Raw genomic sequence first — 11,214 nt, 5'->3', positions numbered from 1 at the left:
CGAAAACTGTCTGCTCACTTCCGGCGTTCAAGCGCCGCAGCTGAGCGACTTGCATCGCTCCAGAAGTCTTTCGGCCTGCCGGTTCATCGCCTGAAATGCGATGTGGCGACACGCTGGAATTCAACTCTACACATGTTACAGCGACTGTGGCAGCACCGCAGAGCCCTGGTGCAATACGTCATGACGTATAGCCTGGGCCAACGAGATGCAGAGGTGGGGCAGATCACCCTGATGGAGTGGTCTCAGATCAAGGACCTATGCACCCTTCTGCACAGTTTCGACATGGCGACGAATATGTTTAGCTCTGACAATGCCATTATCAGCATGACGATTCCAGTCATTTACATGCTGGAGCACACGCTAAACACTATTCGGAGTCAGGGGGTGGGACAACATGAAGGGGAGGAACTACAGGAGGATTCATATGTGCAAGGGACAACAACATCACCAAGATCCAGACGTTCATCATCACCAACGCAGCAGGCATGGGACCATGGGGAACAGGGATCGACAAGGGCGCATAGTAGCAGGCGAAATGTTGAGCAAGGTGCAGGAGAACATGAAGAAATGGAGGACGAACTGTCCATGGACATGGAAGACTCAGCGGATGAGGGAGACCTTGGTCAAATTTCAGTTGAAAGAGGTTGGGGGGAGATGTCAGAGGAAGAAAGAACGGTTAGCACCTCTATGCCACAAACACAGCGTGGACTTGGTCCGCATGGCTGCGCAAGACACATGAGTGCCTTCTTGTTGCACTACCTCCAACATGACAGTCGTATTGTCAAAATTAGAAGTGATGATGACTACTGGATTGCCACACTATTAGATCCCCGGTACAAGTCCAAATTTTGTGACATAATTCCAGCCATAGAAAGGGACGCACGTATGCAGGAGTATCAGCAGAAGCTGTTACTCGATCTTAGCTCGGCTTTTCCACCAAACAACCGTGCAGGTGCAGGGAGGGAATCTCCCAGTTGTAACTTGACAAACATGGGACGGTCTCGTCATCTTCACCAGTCTACCCGTACCAGTAGGACCGTATCTGGTGCCGGTAACAGCAATTTTATGGAATCTTTTCATAATTTTTTTAGACCCTCTTTTGCAAGGCCACCAGAGACAACAAGTCTGACACATACTCAACGGCTGGAGAGGATGATACAGGAGTATCTCCAAATGAACATCGATGCCATGACTGTGCAACTGGAGCCTTGCTCCTTTTGGGCTTCAAACATAGAAAAATGGCCAGAGCTCTCCAGTTACGCCTTGGAGATTTTGTCGTGTCCAGCTGCCAGCGTTGTCTCTGAACGTGTATTCAGTGCTGCTGGGTGTGTGCTGACAGATAAGCGCACGCGTCTGTCCAGTGACAATGTGGACAGACTGACGTTCATCAAAATGAACAAGTCATGGATCCAGAAGGAATTTACTACCCCTGTGTCATCCTGGGGAGAGTAAATGCTTGTGGATTTGGAATGTGCTTGATGCAAATCAAAACATCCTGTTTGCAACTAGGGCCCAAGTGCTGCCACTGATGGGGTGGGTGTCTGTGTGGCCCAATTTTTGGAAAAAAGGGAGACTCCGCTTGGAGTAACCCTTGCTTGCTGTGTTTTTAAAAGAAGCCAAGATGAACAGAGCTGGGATCAGGAAAGACTTTGCTACCTACCCCGGTGTCATCCTGGGGACGGATAAGAATGGCGTATTTTTGAATGTGCTTGATGCAAATCTAGCTGTGAAGTGTACAACTGGGGCACAACTGCTGCCACTGAAGGGGTGGGTGTGTGTGGGCCCAATTTTTGGAAAAAAGGGAGACTCCGCTTGGAGTAACCCTTGCTTGCTGTGTTTTTAAAAGAAGCCAAGATGAAAAGAGCTGGGATCAGGAAAGACTTTGCTACCTACCCCGGTGTCATCCTGGGGACGGATAAGAATGGCGTATTTTTGAATGTGCTTGATGCAAATCAAAACATCCTGTTTGCAACTAGGGCCCAAGTGCTGCCACTGATGGGGTGGGTGTCTGTGTGGCCCAATTTTTGGAAAAAAAGGGAGACTCCGCTTGGAGTAACCCTTGCTTACATTGTTTTTAAAAGAAGCCAAGATGAACAAGTCATGGATCAGCAAAGACTTTATCTACGTACCCCGGTGTCATCCTGGGGACGGATAAGAATGGCGTATTTTTGAATGTGCTTGATGCAAATCTAGCTGTGAAGTGTACAACTGGGGCACAACTGCTGCCACTGAAGGGGTGGGTGTGTGTGGGCCCAATTTTTGGAAAAAAGGGAGACTCCGCTTGGAGTAACCCTTGCTTGCTGTGTTTTTAAAAGAAGCCAAGATGAACAGAGCTGGGATCAGGAAAGACTTTGCTACCTACCCCGGTGTCATCCTGGGGACGGATAAGAATGGCGTATTTTTGAATGTGCTTGATGCAAATCAAAACATCCTGTTTGCAACTAGGGCCCAAGTGCTGCCACTGATGGGGTGGGTGTCTGTGTGGCCCAATTTTTGGAAAAAAGGGAGACTCCGCTTGGAGTAACCCTTGCTTGCTGTGTTTTTAAAAGAAGCCAAGATGAACAGAGCTGGGATCAGGAAAGACTTTGCTACCTACCCCGGTGTCATCCTGGGGACGGATAAGAATGGCGTATTTTTGAATGTGCTTGATGCAAATCAAAACATCCTGTTTGCAACTAGGGCCCAAGTGCTGCCACTGATGGGGTGGGTGTCTGTGTGGCCCAATTTTTGGAAAAAAAGGGAGACTCCGCTTGGAGTAACCCTTGCTTACATTGTTTTTAAAAGAAGCCAAGATGAACAAGTCATGGATCAGCAAAGACTTTATCTACGTACCCCGGTGTCATCCTGGGGACGGATAAGAATGGCGTATTTTTGAATGTGCTTGATGCAAATCAAAACATCCTGTTTGCAACTAGGGCCCAAGTGCTGCCACTGATGGGGTGGGTGTCTGTGTGGCCCAATTTTTGGAAAAAAGGGAGATTCCGCTTGGAGTAACCCTTGCTTGCTGTGTTTTTAAAAGAAGCCAAGATGAACAGAGCTGGGATCAGGAAAGACTTTGCTACCTACCCCGGTGTCATCCTGGGGACGGATAAGAATGGCGTATTTTTGAATGTGCTTGATGCAAATCAAAACATCCTGTTTGCAACTAGGGCCCAAGTGCTGCCACTGATGGGGTGGGTGTCTGTGTGGCCCAATTTTTGGAAAAAAAGGGAGACTCCGCTTGGAGTAACCCTTGCTTGCTGTGTTTTTAAAAGAAGCCAAGATGAACAGAGCTGGGATCAGGAAAGACTTTGCTACCTACCCCGGTGTCATCCTGGGGACGGATAAGAATGGCGTATTTTTGAATGTGCTTGATGCAAATCAAAACATCCTGTTTGCAACTAGGGCCCAAGTGCTGCCACTGATGGGGTGGGTGTCTGTGTGGCCCAATTTTTGGAAAAAAAGGGAGACTCCGCTTGGAGTAACCCTTGCTTACATTGTTTTTAAAAGAAGCCAAGATGAACAAGTCATGGATCAGCAAAGACTTTATCTACGTACCCCGGTGTCATCCTGGGGACGGATAAGAATGGCGTATTTTTGAATGTGCTTGATGCAAATCAAAACATCCTGTTTGCAACTAGGGCCCAAGTGCTGCCACTGATGGGGTGGGTGTCTGTGTGGCCCAATTTTTGGAAAAAAGGGAGACTCCGCTTGGAGTAACCCTTGCTTGCTGTGTTTTTAAAAGAAGCCAAGATGAACAGAGCTGGGATCAGGAAAGACTTTGCTACCTACCCCGGTGTCATCCTGGGGACGGATAAGAATGGCGTATTTTTGAATGTGCTTGATGCAAATGTAGCTGTGAAGTGTACAACTGGGGCACAAGTGCTGCCACTGAAGGGGTGGGTGTGTGTGTGGCCCAATTTTTGGAAAAAAGGGAGACTCCGCTTGGAGTCACCTTGCGGTGTTTTACATGATTTTAGAAGGGCGTGCCATGCCTATATCTGAGTGTCCTCCTCTTTTTCCTTGTCCAGCTGTTTTGTTTTCGCATGAGTATATGTCCTTGTCACTTTCCAATGTGTTTGAGTTGTTTGTCACCTTTAGGACACCTTTGAGGGTGTTTTCTAGGTGTTTTTCTGTGTTTGTGATTGCCTGCCATTGTTTCCTATGCAGTTCGAGTTCGGTTCGTCGAACGTTCGACGAACCGAACTCGAACGGGAGGTCCGTTCGGCGAACCAACCTCGAGCCGAACCGCGACCGGTTCGCTCATCTCTATTAATGACCTCACAAAGTAATCCTCCTATCCCACATAAAACATAATAGCAGCTGGGTTGTGATGGGGCAGAAACCAATATACCTCTAATCCTCTAGGACTTCCCCACAAAATCTATTTTTTGTTTACAGTACCCTAAGTTGTAGACAGTCTAAAAATATAATCTACCTGAACTCTAACATCTATGATAAAGCAAGGAATGATAACAAATGATTAAAAAGAGTTTCTTCTATCTGACTATACCTGAGCAGACAACTCCAGCATCTTCATTGTGGCCACAGTTGTGTACTGTATATGGTTGGTGTTGACAGTCCCATACATGTTGTTCATTGCCGGTACATTGCACATCATCCAATACAATTTGTCCTTGTCCTTGGCCAAAAGCAGCACTGCCATTAGCTGCAAGTGCGTTGCCGCAACTTAACTGCCTGCATACAACTTGTGCAGCGTTCAAATCAAAATAATCATCACACACAGTTCCCCATGCTCCATTATAGAGGATTTCTACACGACCGTTACATTGACCATTGCCATTTACCAGTCTTAAAGACATGTCTGAACCTAAAAATAAAATAGGAAAATTGTCATTTCAAAAATTTTACACTTTAAATAGTCTCAACGAAATAGTCCAAACAGGGTAGTCAACTTAATCTTATTTTTTCTGGACATTTTATAAAAAAAAAAACCTGAAAGGCAATACTTTTTATAGACACATGGAAAAACCATGGGAAATCATTAAGATTACAAGTGATATTTGTCTGCAGTCCATATATTTGATAAGAAACCATTAGCTGCATTCACTGAAAACTAAAACATGATGATAAATGCAGTCAAAATAACTTGTATAAGTTTTTTCAGGCTCAAAAACATCATGGACGCCTTACTTATTTTTGCTGACAGGGCCAAAAAGTGACTAATTTTTATGCACTGTCATGAAGGTTCTTGATGGCTGGCTACACTTTTTTCTAACCTGCACAAAATATTGAATAAAAGTGCAATGTGTCAACGGGTCAACTTCCATCTTAATCGGAATTCCAGCCTTCTGATATCCTGTTTACCCTCACTTATACATGCATTAAGAGAGTGAATATTCTTTTTTAACTGAATATTCTCTTTAAACCTCCTGCACAGGACCTTTGAAGCGTGTGGGTAACACAAAATGGCCATCATCCTTTTTGTTCTCTACCGCCTTTTTCATTCTACTTTTTTTGCCACAATAAAGTTAACTCTTGAGACAGTGAGTGCTGCTATTTTTATTTCTTATCTTGAACCACTTTTATACTTTCACTTTTATACGCTATAGATATGTGTGAACCTCTGTGTCCAGTCTTGGCATCTCGGTGTGCCAAAAATGTACATTTTAATTCCATACCATTTAAAATAATTAGTATGGGTCATTTCACAAAAATATACTTTACATTAGCATCATTTTTGAATTGTATTTTTTGTTTTACATGTAGAGGGGTTACATTTTTAACAGTAACTTTTTCATTTTTGCCACAAACGTTACAAAAAATGTTTTATTACGGAGTCTGGACCACTTCAAATTTAAAATGACTTTTAGCGACCTACATTTAAAAAAAAAGCCTAAAAGTGACCCCATTTTTATTAACTGACTTTTGAAAGTACTCAAAAACACATTTAAAAAGGTAGTTATCCTTTCAGGCGCTTCAAGGAATTAAAATGAAGAAGTGAATAGAAAAAATTAGTTATTTCCACAAAAATGTTAGTTTGGTCTTATATTTTACATTTTTTTAAGAGTGGAAGGAGAAAAGGGACCTCCTAATTTTTTGTGCAGTCCGTTGAGTCCGTTAATATTGAATTTGTGGTCAGGAACTACTGCTTGGGCGCAAACCATGGCTTATAAAGGAAATGCCCTTTTTGTTTTTTAGAGGATAATTTTGGATGTAATAGACTGAAAGACTGCAGACAGCATGTTGCATTTGTGGAGTCTCTAGGGAACCAAAACAGACGAAAAGATTAGAAGTGACCAATCTTTAAAACTACACCACAGAAGGAAATCATTGAGGTGTGTGTTGAGCATATTGAACACATAGGTGATTCACAGATGTTTACAACATTGGGTCATCAAATTGAAAATCAACAAATTGTTACTGTGGCCTCTAATGTTTAATTTTCCCAAGAATTAAGAACAGAAAAATAACCAAAAAATTTGTTGTGAAATGTTTTTGATTACATCATTACCCCAAATCTGTTCAGAAACTACTGTTGGACACATAGCGTTGCTTGGAAGGGACATAGTGGCATTTATATTCTGTAGCTCAATTTTGGCTAAAATACTGTAGATTGTGGAAGCTATTTTGCATCTTCAGAGCCCCTAATATGCTAAAACAGCAAAAAAAAAAAAAAATTGAAGCCATATTGGAATCTACATCCCTCAAGGAATTCATGTATAGGTATTGTGAACATCTAGGTTTAATGGGTGCTTTACAGAGCTTTATAACATTGGATGTGAAAATGAAAATTATATTTTTTCCCACTAAAATGCTGCTTTATACTCAAGATTTTCATTTTGCCAAGTCTTAAAAGAAAAAGTGGAACACACAAATGGTTGTGAAATTTCTCCTGAGTTTGCTAACACCCAATTTGTGATAGGAAACTGCTGTTTAGGCACTTTGCAAGTCATAAAATGGGAGGTGCGCTATTTCAATTTAGGACCACCATTTTGGCTGTAATATACTGTATACATCATTGTCACATTTGAAGAGTCCCTGACATGCGAAATCAGCAGAAACCCCCACAAGTGACCCCATTTTGGAAACTCTCCATTGACAGCAGTCTGACCCTATTCTCAAAATAAATTTGGGTCATTGTGGTGGGACCTGCATCAATCATTCCTTTGTCACAGAGCATGTGTATATATAAGATTTACTTGTGCTTTGTCACCTTAGTAAAGTAGTATTGACATGACAGTAAAAAAACTAGAAAGTAAATACAATTTGAAAAAAAAACATAGTGAAAAATATTAAACGTTTATTAAGTCTTTTGTTAGTATGTTTCCGCTAAAAAAAGTTTAATTTATCATCATTTCATGGTTGGGGTATTAATTAGAGTTGAGCGTGGTTCGCGGCTCGAGGTTCTCCAGTTCGCGATTCGAGTGATTTTGGGGTCTGTTCTAGATCGAACTAGAACTCGAGCTTTTTGCTAAAGTTCTATAGTTCTAGTTACATTCGAGAATGGTTCTAGCAGCAAAAAGCAGGGCTTTTTACAGCTACAGTGGGCAGGTGCCATTGCTGGCAGCATGCCAGAAGCCGGTAACCAAGATAAACATCGGGTATCCAAGCAAAGCGCTTTGGTTAGTAACCCGATATTTATCCTAGTTACGTGCAGGAAGCCCACACTTCCCCGCTCAGCTCACTCCGCCCCCTCCTGCACGCGGCATGTACACACACACACACACACACACACACACTCACACTCACTTGTCCCCAGCCAAGCAGTCCACGACACTGACGTCCACAGCGCCACATGACCCCGCTAGGCTCCACCCACGTCGCACTCCGCCACCAGCACACATGGCTCCGCCCACCTGGCACTCTGCACACATCGTCCCGCCAGGCTCCACCCACCTGGCACTCTGCACACATTACCCCGCTAGGCTCCGCCCACCTGTTCCTCTGCACACATCACCCCGTTAGGCTCCGCCCACCTGTCATTCTGCACATATCGTCCCACTAGGCTCCGCCCACCTGGAACTCTGCACACATTACCCCACTAGGCTTCACCCACCTGTCACTCTGCACACATCGTCCCGCTAGGCTCCGCCCACCTGGCACTCTGCACACATCGTCCCCGCTAGGCTCCGCCCACCTGTCACTCAGCACACATCATCTCGCTTTGCTCCGCCCACCTGGCACTCTGCACACATCGTCCCGCTAGGCTCCACCCACCTGGCACTCTGCACACATCGTCCCGCTAGGCTCCGCCCATCTGGCACTCTGCATACATCGTCCCGCTCGGCTTACCTACGGTGATGAAGTCCCGACATCAGCGCTGTCACTGTCCTCCATGGCCGCCGCTTGTCACATCACCTTCTCTCGCTTCCGACCCGAGACTGACTAGCGGTGACGTCACAGGCCTCTCGCGATACTTGGCTGTGAAGGTCATTAAACTCAGTGACAGGTGCTGTCAGCAGTGCAGGAGATCAGCGCAAGTAATGTACCTCGCTGACAGCAGCACTTGTCATCCCCTGCAGTGACCTGGGCTGACGAATTGATGTTAGCTCAGGTCATTGCACTGCTCTCCCAGCCAATGGGTAACATCCTGCTCTTCATTGACTGGGACAGTGTGGATCGTCATGGCAACCCCTTGGATTACACCAGACCTGGATTTGTTTTTCTTTCTAATAAATTGGTTGAAGAGGGAATGTATTGGGGAGTGTTTTTTCAAATAAATATGTGTTTGTCGTCTATTTTTTTTTATTAATACTGACTGGGTTGGTGATGTCGGGTATCTGATAGACGCCTGACCTCACCAACCCCAGGGCTTGATGCCAGGTGACATTTCACATCTAGTATTAACCCCATAAATTACCCCGTTTGCCACCGCACCAGGGCGCGGGATGAGCTGGGGCGAAGCACCAGGATTGGCACATCTAATGGATGCGCCACTTCTGGGGCGGCTGCAGCCTGCTATTTTTAGGCTGGGAAGAGTCCAATAACCATGGACTTCCCTAGTCTGAGAATATCAGACCCCATCTGTCTGCTTTACCTTGGCTGGTGATCCAATTTTGGGGGGACCTCTACGTGTTTTTTTTTAAATTATTTATTTAATTTAAAATAACAGCGTGGGGTGCCCTCAGTTTTGGATTACCAGCCAAGGTGAGGTTGCCAGCTGTGGTCTGCAGGCTGCAGCCGTCTGCTTTACCCTAGCTGGCTACAAAACTAGGGGGAACCCTACATCATTTTTTTTTTCATTTTTTTGGCTAAATACAAAGCTAAGCACCCCTTAGTGCCACATGAAAGGCACCAAAGGGTGCAAAATTACAAAATGCAGGAGAGTGGGACATTATGTGTCTTTCTGCCATGATAATGACAGAAAAGACTGATATGAAGTGCAGAAGCACAAGAAAATCACCAGAGCGCTCTACGCTGTGAAAAGCAGTAGAAAATGGCACTGGAGTGAACATGTGACCGCCTCATGTAGGATGAAGCTATGGATCCTGGGTAAATTTATGCATTTACCCTCCTTCAGTTTTTTTGTAGTACACAAAAAAAACGGAAGGCACACGGATGACAAACAGATGACATACGGACCGTCTACGGAACGGAAACGGATGCGACACGGATGCACCCGTGAAAAAAAATGGACTGTTTTTTGCAGACCACAAAAATGGATCGGTCGTGTTAATGTAGCCTTATTCTGATCTGCCGTTTATAAACAACAGGCAGAAATAAGTGAATAACGCCCCCCGGCGTCAGAAAATCTCCGGGGTTTCAGGGCTAGCTGAGACCCTGGAGATCATGATTCAGGACGGTTTTTCCGGTCCCCGCTCACGTGATCACAGGTATACACCGTACACCGATGATCACGTTACAATAAATGACAGTGCCGGTAAAAAATTATTTATCTCCCATCTGGCATGAACAAACACTTCTTCTCCACTTCTTCTCCACTTCTCCACTTCTTCTCCACTTTTTCTCCACTTTTTCTCCACTTTTTCTCCTTTTTTTCTCCTCTTTTTCTCCACTTTTTCTCCATTTCTTCTCCACTTTTTCTCCACTTTTTCTCCATTTTTTCTCCACTTCTTCTCCACTTCTTCTCCACTTTTTCTCCACTTTTTCTCCACTTTTTCTCCACTTTTTCTCCACTTTTTCTCCATTTTTTCTCCATTTTTTCTCCACTTTTTCTCCACTTTTTCTCCATTTTTTTCTCCACTTTTTCTCCACTTTTTCTCCACTTTTTCTCCACTTTTTCTCCACTTCTTCTCCACCTTTTCTCCACTTTTTCTCCATTTTTTCTCCACTTTTTCTACATTTTTTCTCCACTTTTTCTCCACTTTTTCTCCATTTTTTTCTCCACTTTTTCTCCAATTTTTCTCCACTTTTTCTACATTTTTTCTCCACTTTTTCTCCACTTTTTCTCCATTTTTTCTCCACTTTTTCTCCATTTTTTCTCCACTTTTTCTCCACTTTTTTCCATTTTTGTCTCCACTTTTACTCCACTTTTTCTACACTTTTGATCTACTTTTTCTCCACCTTTTCTCCACTTTTTCTCCATTTTTTCTCCACTTTTTCTACATTTTTTCTCCACTTTTTCACCACTTTTTCTCCACTTTTTCTCAATTTTTTCTCCACTTTTTCTCCATTTTTTTCTCCATTTTTTCTCCACTTTTTCTCCACTTTTTCTCCACTTTTTCTCCGTTCTTTTTCTATGGTCGGTCTACCCATTAGCTCTGCCATGCATAGTGTAGCTCTACACCTACTGCACATGTTACTTTATGACTGACATCTCTTTCGTACCAGAGCTGTCTAAGCCTACTCTGACCCCCTATTTGTCATTACTATATTGTCCTTGTACTGTATTAGGACATTTGTATCATGTGTTTCATTTCTTGCTGTGTTGCAATTTTTTTGCTGCATCCCAATTGTACCTCTACATTGTTCGAGTTTATGTTATTGTTCTCTCACTCTTATGTGATACTGATTATTGTCATTTTTCATGAATACATGCAGATAAGTCCAATCTGACGAAGGCTCAGGCCGAAACGTCATTTGTAACTTGTTTTGGACAAAAACATATATGATTATGAACATTTTTTTTTTCTTAATACGGACCAATAAAGAGTGATTTTGCATTACTATCCGTTGTGACTTACTGACTTAGTCTGGGAGATTTAGAGTGCCGAGGTTACTCACTACTTTTATCTATTATTACCTCTGAGCACCTATATACCAGTGAGCAGAGCTTCCTCTACAGTAGTTCTCCTGATTAGGCATGCCCTT

General features: G+C 43.6%; 1 protein-coding gene across 1 annotated transcript in view; it reads right to left on the bottom strand.

Moving 5' to 3' along the window:
- Window positions 1–4,384: 4,384 nt before the first annotated feature.
- The window catches only part of LOC142312634 (scavenger receptor cysteine-rich domain-containing protein DMBT1-like), a 69,560-nt gene continuing 62,730 nt past the window's right edge, over window positions 4,385–11,214 (bottom strand). The window contains exons 8-9 of the mRNA XM_075351631.1: window positions 4,493–4,804; window positions 4,385–4,431 (exon numbers count right to left, since the gene is read on the bottom strand). Of these exons, the coding sequence (XP_075207746.1) occupies window positions 4,385–4,431; window positions 4,493–4,804 (359 nt within the window). The remainder of the gene's footprint in view (window positions 4,432–4,492; window positions 4,805–11,214) is intronic.

This window comes from Anomaloglossus baeobatrachus, chromosome 5 (genome assembly GCF_048569485.1).
Source record: "Anomaloglossus baeobatrachus isolate aAnoBae1 chromosome 5, aAnoBae1.hap1, whole genome shotgun sequence".
Lineage (NCBI taxonomy): Eukaryota > Metazoa > Chordata > Amphibia > Anura > Aromobatidae > Anomaloglossus > Anomaloglossus baeobatrachus.
This window is presented reverse-complemented; position numbering and strand designations above follow the sequence as displayed.